Source organism: Aphelocoma coerulescens, chromosome 18 (genome assembly GCF_041296385.1).
Source record: "Aphelocoma coerulescens isolate FSJ_1873_10779 chromosome 18, UR_Acoe_1.0, whole genome shotgun sequence".
In the NCBI taxonomy this organism is placed as follows: Eukaryota; Metazoa; Chordata; class Aves; order Passeriformes; family Corvidae; genus Aphelocoma; species Aphelocoma coerulescens.
In genome coordinates this window covers 9,569,874-9,587,009 of record NC_091031.1, presented here as the reverse complement: position 1 = coordinate 9,587,009, position 17,136 = coordinate 9,569,874, and the positions used below count along the sequence as shown (strand labels likewise).

The 17,136-nt window shown below is 43.2% G+C and overlaps 2 protein-coding genes across 16 annotated transcripts in view; one reads left to right on the top strand and one right to left on the bottom strand.

Annotated features, from left to right (window-relative positions):
* Window positions 1–11,144, top strand: part of B3GNTL1 (UDP-GlcNAc:betaGal beta-1,3-N-acetylglucosaminyltransferase like 1) — a 105,173-nt gene extending 94,029 nt beyond the window's left edge. For 10 of the 15 annotated variants that reach the window (XM_069032810.1, XM_069032804.1, XM_069032807.1 and 7 more), the window contains 4 exons: window positions 4,322–4,390; window positions 5,252–5,326; window positions 7,731–7,817; window positions 10,957–11,144. In XM_069032810.1, coding sequence (XP_068888911.1) covers window positions 4,322–4,390; window positions 5,252–5,326; window positions 7,731–7,811 — 225 coding nt within the window. In that variant the 3' untranslated portion in view covers window positions 7,812–7,817; window positions 10,957–11,144. The other 5 variants (XR_011155808.1, XM_069032805.1, XM_069032806.1 and 2 more) reach the window with 5 other exon arrangements.
* TBCD (tubulin folding cofactor D) overlaps window positions 9,232–17,136 on the bottom strand; it is a 115,207-nt gene continuing 107,302 nt past the window's right edge. Inside the window, exons 36-40 of the mRNA XM_069032803.1 lie at window positions 15,763–15,852; window positions 15,318–15,405; window positions 13,670–13,779; window positions 11,151–11,235; window positions 9,232–9,585 (exon numbers count right to left, since the gene is read on the bottom strand). Coding sequence (XP_068888904.1) covers window positions 9,574–9,585; window positions 11,151–11,235; window positions 13,670–13,779; window positions 15,318–15,405; window positions 15,763–15,852 — 385 coding nt within the window. The 3' untranslated portion in view covers window positions 9,232–9,573. The remainder of the gene's footprint in view (window positions 9,586–11,150; window positions 11,236–13,669; window positions 13,780–15,317; window positions 15,406–15,762; window positions 15,853–17,136) is intronic.

Below are 17,136 nucleotides of genomic sequence, written 5' to 3'. Positions count from 1 at the left end.
GTGATATAAAAGCAGCTCCTGATACAGAAAATCACTCAGATTGTGACTGATGCTTGCTGGTTCCATGTCATGGCAGCAGCTGTTTACACCTCTGTGTGTCTCTTGTTCTGTTTGCCATTGGCTGTATCTATTTAAACTTGCATTGTAATGCTTTCAGATACTTTGTTTTGACATGAATGGCCAGAATTGATTTTGCTTTTGCAGAGATGTATATTAACATGCTTCTGAGGCTTTCTACAAGCTTCAATGAAGGAATTATAAATAGAAGAATTAACAGGGTCACTAGAAGTTTAAAACAGATGGGGATTGCACGAGATGTGGAGGGAATGCAGCAGGGAAGACCTGCTCACATAGGATTTTGTAGAATTTGCAGGTTGTCTCTTTGAAGGTGACTCTGACAGGACCGGTTGATGTAACGAGGAGGGAGAAGCCACAGTGTGCAGGTGACCATTTATTGAAGGAGTTTTCCAGTTTTCTGTCAGTTCTACTCAGGTATTCACTCTCCCATGTAAAACTTGCCTCTCATGCCCTTCCAGCTCCAACAGACCTTGAGAATGTGCTGTGATGTTGTAACATGTTGTTGCTTTCTGTAAATGGTTGTTACACACCTAAACCAAACCACAGGTGAAAAGATGGGGGAATAAAATCCTCTGATGATCATTCACCATAAAAGGACATTGTTAAGCTGGTGAAATCTTTCAGTTTTTCCATTATGAAATCTGAGTGGAATGGGAAGTGTGAGGAAACATTCTCTGCAGTAGCCAGCAAGTCACACAGGAAACAAACAACAAATTGTGTAATCATAGCAGGGCTGAAGCAGGCAGGTAGTCCCAGCTGCAGCCCAAGGCACTCTTGTGTCATTCCTGGTCCTTCAGTGACTTCCTAGGCTGTCCACTGGAGGAGGATCTGCTGCCCATTAATCTCCTTTTCCCCAGGGAGGTCTGATAGCCTGGCCCTGCAGAGCCCCTGTGTTTATTAGGAAGAGCCAGCCAGAGAAGGGCTTTTATCTTTCTCAAACGTGTCTTCCCCTAGCACAGATTGTTTCAGAGTAAATATCTTATCTTTTGAGCTGTGTAAACTTTCTCTTACCAGGGAGAAGGCGACTTCTCCTTTTTCCCTTACACCACTGTTAATGGAAGTTACAATCCATATTTATAAAAATGACTTTCAGTAGTTCCATAGTTTGCCTACAGCAGATACCCAGCTGTCTCCCCCAGTTCTGAGCTGAGAGAATTAGCAGTGTTTTCTCCTTTGGAAATTTTGTAATTGTGCAGATATTTATACAAGTGATATTCAAAACAAAAACACTTAATAATTTATATATTTTAGTAACACTGAAGTGTGAGCTGAGGACTCAGTGGTGTCATACTGTCAGAGATATTGCCAAAGAGTCATTTTGCTAAAAGGAAAAGAAAAAAAGCAAATTGAGACTCCTTTATGGCTTTATAATTCATGGTTGCTTACAGGGAGACAGGAGTTCATGTGTGGATAGATGTTCTTCATAAAAGCTACAAGAAAGAAGCCCATTAATGCAGGAAAATAAATAGGTGTCTCTGGGTTTATCCTGATAGTGTATAAAGTAAATAACTCACATAAGCCTGATGCCCTGACTTCTCCTTATAGGATAAACAACTGTGCCTAAGTCCTGTATTTAGACTCCAGACATAGCTTTGCTTTAATTGGAAAATAGTGTGTGTCAGAAAAATAGTTGACTTACATTTTGGCCACCCACATGGTGTGCAGCCTGGCAGAAAAATTGCCCATTCAAGTCTGACCTGTTTTCTACTACTGTAAATATCAGATCTAAGCTGCCTGAATCCACTGAGAATTATACAGGGAAATACCTCAGTGATAACAAAAACGGGTTTGAGTCCTTTCCAGCTTCCAAGGGAAATTTATCACAGACTCACCTGTGTTATTTTTTTCATGGAGGGGTTTTGGGTGTGGGGGGGTGTTCTGGGGGCTGGGGAGTCATTGTGGAAAAGGCAGAGTTTTCTACACCCCGAAATTTGAGTGATGGCCCAGGGTGAGAGGGAGTATTAGAATTAATGGCAGTTTAGTGATACAAGAACTGTCTTTGGAGAGAGACTGTTTGGAGAGTGACAGGACAAGGAGAAATGGTTTTAAACTGACAGAGATTGAGATTGGATATTAGGAAAGAAATTGATTCATGTTGAGAAGTCCAGGCAGCAGTCAGGAGGTTCTGTTAACTGTGTTATAACATGCTGAGGGTGAACAGCAATACTTTCCAGCACAGGTCTTGCAGCTGAATTCTCAGTTCCTGACAGCAAAGTGTAAATAGAATTTCACTTTACCTTGTGTCATAAGTTTTGGTGTTCTATTTTGGTTTTTATTATCTGTGAGAGCATAAGCATCTTCAAAAATAGCTTCAGTTATTGGAAGGTAAATTAACATATTGGACTGTGTTTGTTCCTAGAGCTCTGTTGGGTTGACATTGAAGGCATATCCTGCTAAGTATTGTTTATTATGATCACAGCTTATAGGACAGTAAAACACAGGTGGTAGAACTGAGATTTGCTGAATATTGGAGAATTTTAAAGGTGGTTAGCACAGAATGAAGAGATTACAGCTGGGGAACTTCTGACTTCTACTTGATTCCCTTCATGTACACACATATTTATATATACTCATACATGGATGTGTGTATGTACACATCCACACCATCTCATTTTTCAGCTACAATAAAGCATTGCTGTGGGCATGGAAATAGTGCCAGGGATGTAAAGTGTATTAACCTGTGAAGGAGCTGCCTGTGTGTGTTACTGTCCAGCCCAGCTGCACCAGCCACAAACACCTTGTACAATGTCCAGGACCTTCCTGAATCCCCTCCTTCCTTTCTCTTTCCATTCCAATGCTGACACAGGGTTAAAGTCCTCAGTGCAGTCCCTGCACCAGGATCACCCAGAGCAAAAGTCTGGATCTGCCCCCGATGTTGTTCCTCACTCACACAGCCCCACTGTGGAAATTTCATGCTTCCTTAATGTTCTGTCCTTCCTTTGGTGTCTGTTTTCAAGCAATCTCTTCTCCAGGTCTGAATGCCTCCCTCTAAGGGGTTCCAAGGACTGTCCCTGCCAGTTCATCAGCTCATTTCCCACGTGGGTTTGGACACTGGTGGTTCGCAGCCTTATTTGCAGTCCCTTGATACTTTTTGTTTGCATTCTCTTGCCATTGATGTTTCATGAAGGAAGTGATATTATGGTATTAGGAAAGCAGTGTTTCCCTCTACACAAACAGAATGAGGTCACTTTAGGTAAAAGAAAAACCATCTTAATCACAGGAAGAAAATGTGTGAGAGCGATTTTAGACGCCGAAAGCGAGCCAGCCTTTTCAGCCTTCTCTAACTTAATAAATTAATAAGCAGCTGTTTGGCTTTTCAGATTTTCTCAGCAGTAAGTGTTGTTAATCAATTTTTAATGGAGCAATTAAAAAGATATGAAAGCTGCTATCCAGCTTTCACCAGAATAATGGATTTCTGTACGACCTTATCTATCTCAACTGTTCTGCTTCAGCATAAGAGCTCCATGTAGATGATATGAATAGATCCAACGGAAGTCAGAGGAAAACATAGCCATGTTTATTTTAAAAAGTCTTCCAAAATGTTCCTGGCAACTTAGTGGCTCAAAAATAAGGCCACTGTGTATTTTAGATGGCAGGCATTTATTCTGCCTATTTATGAGGAATGCAAATAAAAACCTATCTGAAACATCTGGCACCTAGGGCTGCAAATAATGCTTTCATAACTCTGGTAAGAATAAGCAAAATGAAGCAGTAATTTTGTGTTTGAACACATGATCTGCTGAACTTTTCAGTCAAAAAATACAAGTCCACAACCATAGGAATTCCCAAACTTGGTGAGCTGTGCCCTGGCATTGAGGCAGGTATTGCAGTGCCCCCAAAGCAGCACCACTGTCCTGGGGTGTCTGGGGGTAAGCTCCATGCTTAGGGTGGACAGGAGGAGAGAGGTGTTTCTTACATCTCATCTTGGGTTTTAGTGGAAGTGCCCAAAGGAGGAGGCTGGTCTCTGGGGTTTAGTTTGCTCCCTGAGGATGGGGTTGGTGGTGTTCCCTTCTGCAGTGACCGAGATCACCTGTGCTCACGTACACAGTGTGCTCATAGACAGCTCCAGCATTTTCCCAACTCCTTAAGATACACCCAGAAAGGATTTAATACATGTTTAAGCTCCAAAGGAGGCCCAGGGTGCTTTGCCCTATTCCTGTGTCCATTCCCATGCCTGCAGCGTTGCTACAGATACATTACAGGTGAAATGCTGCTATTGAAACATTCTGCTTCTGTTTTCCAGGTAAGTGCATTTTGTGATGTTGATGAAAAGAAAATAACAAAAGGATTCTACACGTATGAGGAATCTGAGGTGAGTTATAACCACTCTTGCATTCTTTATTGTGATCTAGAAGTGTCCTGGGGAATGTGATGAAGGAATTTGTCACTGATCTGGTATGTTATGTAGCAGCTTGTTTTGGTAAAGAGGCCATGACAGAAGATTGGCGGGCTGGGAATGGACACTGGAATGCAAACTGGAGCCAGGACTGTCAGCTTCACACTCAGTGAAGTCAGTTTAGAAAGACAAAAATACATATTCTGAAAGAATTCTGATGATGGGGTAAGACATAGTCTTCACTGACAGGTTCATCTTCTAAGGGAGTAGAATTTGGTTTATGGTGGATAAAGGGAAGGAACCCTCAAAATTAAAAGGTTTCCAGCAAGTTATCTTGTGAAGTCCCAGCTGAGCATAAGCCATTTAACAGTTCCCACCAGGAGGGAAAGATCCTTCTCTGTCCCTGCTCTTGTGCCTGCTCTGATGCTCTCTGATGGCACAGGAACTGATGCAGCTCACTAAAATGGCAAAAAATTAACCAAAAAAAGAAGGAATATAGTTTGTTATGGGACAGGCTATTGAAGCTGCGTACCTTGCAATCAGATCAAAGAGAGAATTGTTTGAGAAAGGGCTGGAAGTAGAACTTGGAGGTGAGGAGGAAGCAGTGGAGCTGTGAGAACTGCTCCTTTCAGCAGCAGAAAGCTGCAAATTCAGATTTGGTGTAACTTCACACAATTGCACTGAAATGTGACAGGCACTGAAACAACAGGCAGAGAACGAGCAAGGTCTGTTTAGCATCAGGGCTCAACATATTTTTTTCCCCTTTTAAGAGTTTAGCAGCTCCTAAAACCAAGCTAGCAAGTAACCTGTGTGCTTCTGTACCCCTTCTTCCTGCAGGAGAGACCAAAACCAAAAATTCCCGTGTGTCACTTCAGGGACGCGTCTCCGCCCTTCGTGATCTGTGTGAAGCTGGTGAGTTCCACCTTTGGCTTTATCTGCAGGAGTAGCATTTGCTCCCCTAGCAAAATGAGTTTCTATTTACAGTAAGTGGCTTTTCCCAGAAGCTTTTGCTATGTAGTTGAATGGCCTTTTTTATCAAACTGATTGTGCAGTGTATTTGGGGGATTTAAATCAGCAGTATTGGGTAGAATTCAGAATAAGAAAAAGTCCAACTTCTGTAAAGGAGCTGGATCTGTTGTACTTCCTTGCCCAATACCAAATATATCCTAATGAGCACATGCACTCAGCCTCCTTTGGGCCAAGTATTTTGCAGCCCCATGTATGGCAAAGGCTTTGTTTTTTAGGTCAGACCTTAAGCAAAATGGCTTTTGGCCCTGCCAGTTCTGAAGCATCTTCTGTGCCTGACTGTGGTAACTTATTTCAAATGGTTTAATTGCCCTGATAATATATAATTAGAAGATGATAACCAGCAGTTCTTTTGCTGTTATAACACAGAAGCTTTAAAATAGCAAACACACTGCAGTGGTGAACATTCATAAAAAACCCCTCTGACAGCAACTAAAACCTGCAGCTCCCCACAACACTGCTGTTCTAAAGCTGTGCTGGATCTCCTCAGAGATGGATTAGCTGAGTCTCCTCTCCTCTGGTACAGCCTGCTTTTAACTTGGCACTCCCAACCTCATGATCAGCTCTGAGATCATAACTCTGGGTTGTAAAGCCAGGCTGAAAGTGCCTCGGGGCATTATCGTGTACTGTTGGTTGATAAACTCTTGGATCAGCAAGTACTATTACAACTAATTTAATTTTTCATACTGCATATAATGGTGGGTGGAAGTCCCCAGACAAAACATCTGTGCAACCTGTTCTAAAGCACATTTAATCTGTGAAGCCCTTACAATGAGACTATTATACAACATCTTGTCTGCAAACTCTGGTCTCTGACTTCAGTTGGGATTTCAGTCTGTTTTTCCCCTCCTGGCCACTGAGCATTTTCTGCTTGCTTATTCTTTACCAACCTAAGTTCCTCACTATTTTCTGAAGGAGGAAGTGTGCTTTAAGGGCCTTTAATTGGCTTTTATTTTGCTGTTCATGGTAGGGGGATTATTTTTCCTTTTGATACAGACAAAACCTGCATGTTTCTATGCAGCTCTGAGAGGGTGATTTTGGAGATTAGATGTTTATTAAGTGGGTTGTTTACAAGAAGTGACTCTGTTGGCCATGTACTTGGAGCAGCATTGGCTCATTTATTTTTTCAGGCAGTTCCTCTCTTGTGAGCACTGGCACGGCTTTGGTACGAGAGCAAATCCTTCTGGAAGAAGCAGGCATCCTCTGATCTTTGCTCAGTTTGCATTTTACAATGGCTTCCCAGACAGCTGGAGCTGGAATTCTGCTCTGTGTGTGTGAGTTTTTGCTGAAGAGAATGCAAGTGTGGCTTTAGCTGGTCAGAGCAGCGTGGCCCTGCAGGGCCACTTCACCCAAGGGTTTGTGCTCCGTGTTTGCTCTCACTTAGAGGTAAAAGCAAAATGCTCAGAAGTGCTGCATTGTGCCCTGGCTTGGCTTGGATTCCAACGGCTGGAAATGAAAGGGATTTTTATTTTTCTGTCACAGCAATTAAACTAGCTTGATTGTATGAAGTTTTTAGAAAATATGTGGTTAGATCTCTTATTGTACAGCCCTGCCTGGTTTTTCCTGTGCTCTGAGAATGAAAGATTTGTCTTTAACTCTCCCACTTAATTCAGCATCTGGTCTCTTATGTATTTTTTTAACCCTTCTATAAAGCCAGGTTACTTTTTCCAACTCCTTCAATTCCAGTTTCAGTGGGACTCCATTTCTCTAAGTTCCCCTCCTAAACATTCACAGTTAACACCTCACTCTTACTGTTCTGGGCCAACCACACAAACACGAGCAACTGCTTTATCCCCCACCTGTGGTGTTGCCAGCTTTAATTTCTGGGGGTTTTTTTGTGACATTCCTTAAGATCAGTAGAATTAAGGATTCCAGGAAGACTCCAGTGCTCAGGAATGCTGAAATTGCCCTGTTTTCTTAATGCCATCACTGAGGTTGCTCATGGACCAAATGTACCCAGTTCCTGTCCTGAACCCAGTAACTTGACTGGGGCTCAAAAGGAAACACCTTTAACTTCTGTTAGCAAACAGAAGAGCAGAGCTGGGCTGAGCAGCCCTTGTGTGCTCCAGAGCAGCACAGCAGATTTGAGGAGTTGTCTGATACCCCCCATACTAATTTGAACACCAACTTTTCGACATACCCTTAATTTTTGAATAGAAACCTTCCTGAGTCTGGTTTATTTGTTTAGTTCTGCGAATGGGACTTTCCTCTGTGGCCTAAAGAACCAATAACCCAAACCTGTTACAACCTGAAATGAGTTTGGTCTCATTTTCTTGTTCTTCCCTTGCAGGATTTGACAGGTGGAGCCTTTGAAACAAACCTGGACATGCTGAATCTGAAGGAAGGGATGGATTATTATCACTTTAACTGAACCAAGGTGAGGCAGTGCTACTGAGGTGTGCTGCTCTCTGTGTATCTGGGTGCAGGAAGACCAAACTCTTAGAATTTTTTAGTCATTTGTGCTTCATTAATTTACTCTTTGGGCTGAGTAATCCCCTTGTAAGGGAGGTCATAGTTACACCACGGGTAATGCTGTGTGCTTAGTTTTACTGTTGCACATCATTCAGTTTGACTGGGAACTTGTATTTCTAATTTCAACACCCACCAGACACAGGCCCTTGGGTTACCAGAAGCCTCAGACATGCCTCAGGCAAAGCCTGAAGCACTGCAAGTGCACAGAGTTTTTCTGTCACACACTGCTTGGAGCCCTCAGCCCTTCCCTGCTCCCAGAGCAGTTGCTGGTGTTTCCCAGGGCTCTGCAGAGAGCCAGGGCTGGTTCCAAGGGAGCATCCTCAGCTTTGGGGCTGTGTGAGCAGCACAGGTGTGTCTGTGACAGTACCTGGCAGCCAGGTGAGTCCATGTGCAGCTCCTCACCATTTCCACTCCACCTTGTCCCATTGGAACACTCAGGCTGTGCCAGCACAGCTTGTGCTGTTCTTGCAGCAGGGACCTCTAGGTGTAACTTTACAACCCCAAAAGCTCTCAAGAATGTTTAGAAAGTTCCCTGTGAGTGGCAGTAGAGCAGCACAGGGGCTGTGGGTGCAGGAGCATTTCCTCCTGGGGTGTGTGCAGCACGTGGCCAAGGCTGGCTGCTGCTCAGAACCACTTGATCAACAGTCAGTGAAGAACCCTGAGCTCCACTAATTCCAGCTGCCAGTCCAGCTTGCAAGAATCCTTAAGAAGTATTGAATAATCCAATTTATAGTCACTTTCTTCAAAAACAGAACCTGAGCCAGGCAGGTTGGAGCTTTGGAAGTGAACACCTGCAGTTTGCAGCAGATACTTCAGAGGGAAATTGGCTTGGTTTTAGCTTCTCTGCCTGAATTCTTCCCTCCTTTCAAATTTGTAGAGATGTGTCTAAATACACACACAGCCACTGTTCCAAGTGTTGGGACAGTGGGACTTAATTACAGCCATAAAATAACTGTAATTACAATATGATGTGGCCTGTGCATTTGACCTCCCCATCGCACCGATCTCACTAAATATCAGTGTTGGAGCCATTTCATTTTGTAGGGGGTAACAAATGGGCTGGATTCCTGGCAGCTGTTTGAACAACTGACTCACCTTCCTCAACAGAGTTTGCCACAAAAACAATTTGTCTGAATTAGTTACATAAAGAGCTGTTATGAGAGGCTTTGACATCAGCTGAAGCAAAACCTAGGGGTTTTTTTTGACTATGATATAGGACTGACAGACTTCTCCACAGGGAGACTTGATGCTTGGGATGGTTTCAGTATCACTGAGTGTTGCCATTCTTACCCCTGGAAAATAAATCTTGAAGAGACCAGTGCAGCAGGTCAGGTTTAATTCTTGGTGTGTGTACAAGCACAGGCTCCGTTCAGTCAGGGAAATACAAACCACTGACACTAAACCACACAGGTCAGTGTGGCAGAGCATGACAAGAACCTGCCAGACAGCAACATTAAAAACTGAAAACAAGGAAATTTGGTTGTCTTCCTGTGGGCACATCTGTGCTTTCAGACAGGCTCTGCCTCTTCTGTCCAGCAGTGCAGTGCTCAGCTCTGCTGAGAATCCAGCGTGTTGGGATGCCATGGCTCAGCCTCCTCCCATCCTGGCAGCACAGGAACCACGAGCTCCAGTACAGACCAGCAGCCAGGGCCTGCTCCTCCTCATGCTGAACTCTGCCAGAGAGAAAGGAAAAGGACAGGTCACATGGAGCAGGCCTGTGGTATCACTGTCCTGTGGCATCACTGTTCTGGCACTGTCCCAGCCACATCATTAAGTTACCTGAACAGAAAAGAAAATACAGGCAAAGCTGTAATATTTAGTCCTTTTCACACCATGGTTTGAACTACCCTCCAGCAAGTTTTGTTTGTACAAAATTTAAAGGAGTGGAAAATGCTGATTTCAGTTGCAGCCAACTTCATTCACCTTTTGATCCTGCCATGCTTGGCCTCCTCTCTGGCTTCTCCCACCGGTGCCAAGCTGAGTGCTGGGCACCGGTGGGAGCAGCACTGGGGACATGGGCACACCTGGGGGAAGCCCTCCTCTTCAGTGGCACCATGAGCTTGGCACTGCAGCTGCAGGCTCAGCTCTGTGCTGGAATTTACACTGACTGTTTGCTTATGTTCAGGGGAACAAGAGATAAAGCTCCAAACTGAGCACAGAACATCCAGCCTGCACCTGTACAAGCTCCATCAGAGATACCTAGATGTGTATTTGGATATTTCTTACTACTTTGTTTACCCTAGAGACAGTTTTCTCCTGAAGTATCAGTCTTCTCTCAGCCTTCAATAATAAAGGATTAAAATAAGGGGTTTTTTGAGATCAGAGAGTTCATCCTGTAAGATCTCTTATTTTGAGCATAACCTTTCTATTACTTGATTAGAAGACCTTTAAAAGCAACCTCTAAAAGTTTTTGTTCTAAAAACAATTCCCTGTCTGGGCAGGAGGTTCAGACTCTTGTTTTCCAGAATTATAAAAATGTTTGCTGAGGTTTCTTAAAATTGTACTAAAAGCAGATGGTAAAAACTGGAAAATGGATAAAGAAACTGCTATGGGGCAGGAGAAGGTCTTTGAAGGGTACTCATAGATGTCTTAAGTATGAGCCTATAAAGGAAGATAAATATTTATACATACACAGTAACACATATCCTTTAAAACAGTAAAAAACTTCTTCTAGAAAGTTCTGAAATTCTGAAACACTGAGCTGGTGGGCAAGTCCACACTATCTGCACTGGAATGATGTGGGACCTACAGCTGGATGTGGCATCTGTCTCCCTGTGAATGGGTTCTTCTGTATACTTTTTATATATATCAGATAGGTACAACAATATAACAGATAAAACATAACATAAAAACACATAAAAATGTACATTTTATACATATATATAGATATATATAGAGATATATATATATATACACACACACACACTTTATGTTTTTTTTTTATTCTATTCATCCACAGAGGCAGTGCTGCAATCCTGTGGTTTGCACACCACCTCATGTCATCATCTTGCTGTTGAAATTGAGAAGTTTCTGTCTTTCCCCAGGAAGGGCAGAGGAGCAGTGGCTGCACATCTGTGTCTGGAATGTGGCGCTGCCAGGCTGGAACGCTCTCCGGAACCAGGCTGGAAGGGCCTCAGGCAGCAGCTCCAGCCATCCCACGTGTTCTGCAGCTGGCTGGGAACATCCTCACGGCCACCTCCATGAACAAACCACCCCCTGGAGCTCATTCCCACCTCACCTTGGGCACCAGCTGGGGTCTGGGCACTTTCATGAGGTCACAGAGGCAGTTGCGTCTCTCTCTCACCACAGGCAGTTCTGCTTCCCTGGGAGAGGAAAGGTTGTTTCCAGTTAATTCAGACACATCCTTACAACTCCTTAAGTGATCCATGCACCCTGCAGCACAATGGGGGTGTCCTTTCAGCATATTTCAAATTGCAGGAGTTTTTGTTGTGTCACATTTGAAGACTACTGGACTATTTTTGTACCATCCTAAGCCAGATAAACCATAAATACACACCAGATCTGCCACAGGTAACCAGCTGCTATTAAAATGTCCAATACTATTCTTTTATAGAGTTTTATATTAAAAAACCCCACTTCTTTGTACAACCCTTTTTCATTAGAGGTTCATTTAATTTATTCTCTGGAAGTTACTGGATTTGGAGAAGACTGTCCCATCCCCTCTATAGATAAAAAGCAAAAAAGGGCAAGTTAGAAGTAACTTGAACTTTGGTTTTTTCACACCTTCAACAATTTGTCTTATTTATTACTGCAAACTTTCCTGTGGCTAAACAAAATGTATTATTTATAGAGTAATTTGTTTGAACTCTGCATGACACAATTCTATGATAAAGTCTCTGTTAGTCCCAACAAGGAAAATATATCTATCCCAGTAATTACCATATTCCTTCAAATTCTCATTTGGCTTCCTGCTGCTAATACTTAGGGTAATTCAGAATTATTTTAGCATTGAGAGCTTGAGGAAAACAAGCAGCTCGTTCTGACACTCAGCAACAACTTCAAATCTCTTCCTCTGTAAACAGCTCAAATCTACCAAGATAAAACAATTAAGTTTTGAGTAAATGAGCTCTTTGTCTTTCATCTCAGAGCAATGGCCATAGTGCAGCAGGTTACACAGGGCTTGCTCCAAGCCAGAATAAGCCAGGCACACCCTAAAAATGAAAACAGAAACGGGGTGAAAACAGAGTATTTATTTTTCTGGAGTGTTTTCCTGGGCAAGGATTTTGCTTTGATTTAGTAACCCAGTTGTTTATGAGAGAGCTGAACTGCCACTGCTTTCCCTGTACCACTGGGAATGTTGGCCCTGGAATCATCCCTTGGTGACAGCACTCAGCTCATCCTGCTCCACAGGGTCTGTTAACAAATTCCTTATGCAATTCCTGAGCAAGCCTGCTCTTAAATGCACTGACACACACCCAACACAATCCTAAACTTCCACGTGCAGTTAAACAAGGAATTGTAACCACAGGCAGAATTGCTGGTAACCATTCCTTCAAACCTGAGACTCTCATTCTAATTTTGCACTGGAAAATTCAGAAAAAGAGCAGCAGCCACCCCTCATAATGATAAACTTAGCTTTCTTTTCACAAATATCAAGTTATTTAAGCTCAAGCACAGAAATAAACTGGAAAGTACATAGAAGTCAAACAGTGTAACACGCAGCCTGCAACTCTGTCACCCAGCCTTAAGGTGTATTTGTTCTTTGAGCTTGTCTGGGATAAATTTATTTCCATCAAATGTCAATGAAGACAAAAAGCCAATTAATATAATGACTAAATAAATTATATCTTTTTCTACGTTTGTCTCTTCTCTGTGACTGCTGTTTGTGGCAGATGCCCCATGACCCAGGTCTATGACAAGGAAAAATGTTTAACAAGGCAGCAAAACTAATAAACTAATTATTATCTTAAACCTCTGTATTTCCTCAAATATCCCAGGCATGCAGCCTTTTATCAATCTCCCCAGGTGATGATAATGCACAATGCTAGAATTTGCAGAAGGGGGAGAATCCAGTGCCAAAATCCTGTTTCCCTGCTCCTGTCACTGCAGCAGTGCTCATGGAAGGATTCCTTTGCTCTAAAAGTCACTGGATCATGCTCATGGAGATCAGGACCCTCTTCCCCTGCCCTCAGAAGAAGCAAACAGTACAGGTTAAGAGTAGGTAAAAACTGAATTACATTCTGTGAAGTGGTTGTTCAATTCAGGCCATCCTATGCCTGGGAAACATCTAAACTGCTCCAATTCCAAATCTTTGCTTGAATACAACACTTGTAGCATGTTGGGTAATTACATTTCATGGGAGATTTGAGCTGTTCTGCTAATTCTGTTGTTTTCCAGCTTGCAGAGATCCTTCCTTTCCCCAAATCCTGCCAGTGCTCATAAATGCCAAGAAACTGTCTGTGCAGTTGAAGTTTGACTGTTTGCACAGACCCAGTCTCTGGTTCATGGAAAACTTCCAAGATTTCCTCCCTTTTTATGTTGTTAGAAAAATATGGGTATTTTACTTTATCTAATGGTGATTTTATACATCCCCCCTTTCCAGTGGGACAGTATCCTGGAGAGCTCTTTACAACAGAGGAATTCCTTGCAGCAGTGCTTTTGTGGCCTGGAAGCAATAAAGAGCTGAACCTACGGTATCACTTCTTACAGTTTCCTGCCCCCCCCAGCTTTCAAGGGCATTGAATTTTGTTAACTCCAATGAATGTTAACATTTATTTCAGCTCCCACTGCACGCACCAGTTGGTGTCACTGAGGATGGTCATGGCCTGCTCCACGATGGCCGGGTCCACCACGTCGCCGTAGGTGAGCAGCATCTCGTACACCTGGCTGGCCGTCGTCTTCCGGATCTGTGGGGAGGGCCAGAGCCACAGTCAGGAGCCAGCCAGAGCCACCCAGGCTGCTGAGCTGGAAGGGACCCACTGGGACCATCGAGTCCAGCTCCTGGCCCTGCACAGGACCATCCCCAAGAGTCACACTCTGTGCCTGGGAGTGATGTCCAAAGCAGCCTTCGGTCTGTGACCGTTCCCTGGTCATGCCCTGTGCAGTGCCCAGCCACACTCTGAGGGAGGAACCTTTTCCTGAAATCCAGCCCAAACCTCCCCTGACACAACTTCAGGCCGTTCCCCAAGTCCTGGCACTGGTCCTCACAGAGGAGAGATCAGTGTCTGCCCCTCCTCTTCCTCTCACAAGGAAGTTTTAACTGCAATGAGCTCTCCCCTCAGTCTCCTGCAGCTGAACAGGCCAGGTGCCCTCAGCTGCTCCTCACACAGCTTCTCCTCAAGGCCCTTCACCATCCTTGTGGCCTCCCTTTGGATGCTCTGATCCATAGGGAAGAGCCCAGTGCTGTTACTGGTACTGGTCCCTCATAGTGGCTGTCATGGTGGACACTGAGCCCACTCCTGCCTCTGACAGGGATTTCCTGCAGGAAGGGACTTCATGTGGGCACCACATGGAATTCCTGCTCCTACACTGGGTGCAGTATTTCCCTTTTGGAAGGCCACACCTCTGTCCCTCACAGGGAATGAATTCAAACATGTGAGACTGGCCCAACTTGGCCAAAGGAATTACAGGGTTATTTCTGGACTAGCAGTGCCAAAGCAAACTGAGCCATCTGTAAAAATGAAACACATTTGTGATGTTAAAATACCAATAAACCGTGGAACTGAAAGGATCTCTCTCCATTTCTTACATCGTGTACCTTCAGCAAAGGATTCCTCATGGAGCAAGTACACACAACATGGAAATGGAACAGAAACCTGAAGTACCAAACTTTGCAGAGTCAGGGCCCTCAGGTTTTGTGCAATGAAAAAAACCTAACCTCAAGCCTTCCTAAGTCAACACAGATTTTAAAGGACTAAAATAACCTCATCATACATATGATCTCTTGCACATACTCAGATTTTTGTGTCCTGTTAGTTACAGAAAAAAGGTGAGAAGTCTGCTAAACCTTCCTGCACTGCACCAACTTTTGTCACACCTGGCAAAAAAAGCTTTGTTTTTCTTGAACCAGCCCTACTCCCGTGTTGCTGCTCTCAGAAATGTCACAGAACTGACAGTAACTTCTCTGGTTGGAGCTTTCAGCACTAAATGGTGAACAGGTCTTCCCAGAAACAAATGACTGAGGCACCTGCAGTGCTCCCAGTTTAACCAGTAAGGCCAGGAGGTGGAAGGGCAGCACATGTGGCACAGCCAGGCACATGGCAGGCAGCCAGCAGCCTGGGTCAGAAGGCAGCACTGCAGAGAGCAGATCCTTGAGAAATAAAATCTGTTCTATACATCAATACCTGGTGAAGAGAATGCTGCTTTAATACACTTTAAATTATTTTTCATTTGTAAAGTATTGTAAAGAATAGTGTTGATAATATGCAAAGTCTTCAGTACTTACTACAGGAAAGGGATGGCAAAGGAGGAGAAACAACTGGAAGAAAACTTTCTCTCTCATGTCTCCTTGAAACTGAATCAGGCCACAAAACCTAGAAAATACCAGAAAAAAACAGATCTTGTGTTATAACTGCACAAGTACATTTTGAGGACTGGGATGAAGATGTACATTGGGGAAAAAAGCAGGGAGGGGAAGCTGTGCTCTCTACTAAGAAAAAGCAAATGATTCCCTTTAAGCATCTTCAGGAATATAAAAATCCTAAAAGTTGTTCAGTTTTATCAGATGGTATGTTTCACTTCAACCATCCAGAACTATGAGACTCTGACAACCTTCAATCACGTGTGTGTGTATTTCCCATTTAAATTCCACATGAACCAAACCTAACTTACATCTGGCAAGTTAAATATTCTTCACTTTCTAGGAGAAAGGATTGATTTCATTAACTCACACTCCTATGCTGGAGCGAAGCTTCCGGATGTCTTTGGATCTTTTGATCTCTTCTTTACAGAGGGTGAACAACTTCACTGGGAAGGGATGGCTGAAAATGGGAAAGAAAAAAAGATGAGCAGTAGGTTTCAGCAGAATTTCAAAGACATGGCTGTCAGGATGCCAAACTAACACTGCAAGGCAAGGAAAGACACACTGCAGGGTGGTTTGTGCTTCCCCCCAGCAGCTCAGGAGAGTTTGGCAACCAGGTTCCTGGGCCTTTCACTTTTTAACAAGGGAGGGAAGAAATTATTATTATTATTATTATTATTATTATTATTATTATTATTGTTTATTTACATTGCTACTGTCTGTGTGCTGAGGAGTGAACTCCTTTTAGCCAAGCAGGTTCAGTGCATGCAGGATAACTGGGTTGCCATGGCTTGTGTTTAAACAGTGTGGTATGATCAGAAATACTATGTCAGGAATGACATTATCCTACAGCCAAATAAAAGTTACTCAGTCTGTGTGTCATGGTCATTCCCTAAGGTCTCCAACCAAACTTTACACAAAAGGGGACGAATGTTGTTCTTAACTACTCCACCATTTCACAGCCCAGATTCCTTCAGTGATTCCAGACAACGTAATTAAACACAGGGCTTACAGTTCCATTACGTGTACAAGCCATGAAGCCATCTTTAAATATATTTAGCAAATTCTTTTCTTTTTCCACACAGTCTGGGAAACGTGATTCTCACAGCTCTTTCCCAGACACTCATACAAACACAAGTACTGTTAGTTATTCCAAGGATCTATTAAAGAGGAGGAAAGAGGGACTAATGCTTTTATTTCAGTTCAAATTATTTAATCTTTTACTTGCTACACTCAAGGCTGAAGTGCCATAGATGCAAAAGAAACTATTTCATATTTGTCTAGTGAGCACAATTACTTCTAGGCTGCATATTTTGGAAACCTCACTGCACTGTGTATGGAAAGCAGAAAGCAAAAACAGTAACATTCATATTTTGCTAGCACAATTCAAAGCTATGGATAAAACCTACTGAAGAAAGCTGGATACTGTCATCTGTTGAAGGGCAAAACATTTAAAATAAGATGTTTATAGGAGTGCCAAGATGTTTTGTCAAGGCAATGTGCCTTGTTCTGTAGAGTTTTCCAGACAAGAGTTAGTGGTTTCTAATGACTTCTGAAAAATTCTTAACAAAATCCTGGCACGTACTGGCAAACAGTGACCTGGTCAAAAAAAACTGAACAACAAACCAGGGTAAATCAAGGTAAAGGATCCTACACCTAATGGGAAAAACAGACATCTGTATGAATGAGTCTGTGTGTGTCTACAGACATGGATTCATCTGGGTTGGTGAGGGAAGAGCTCTCT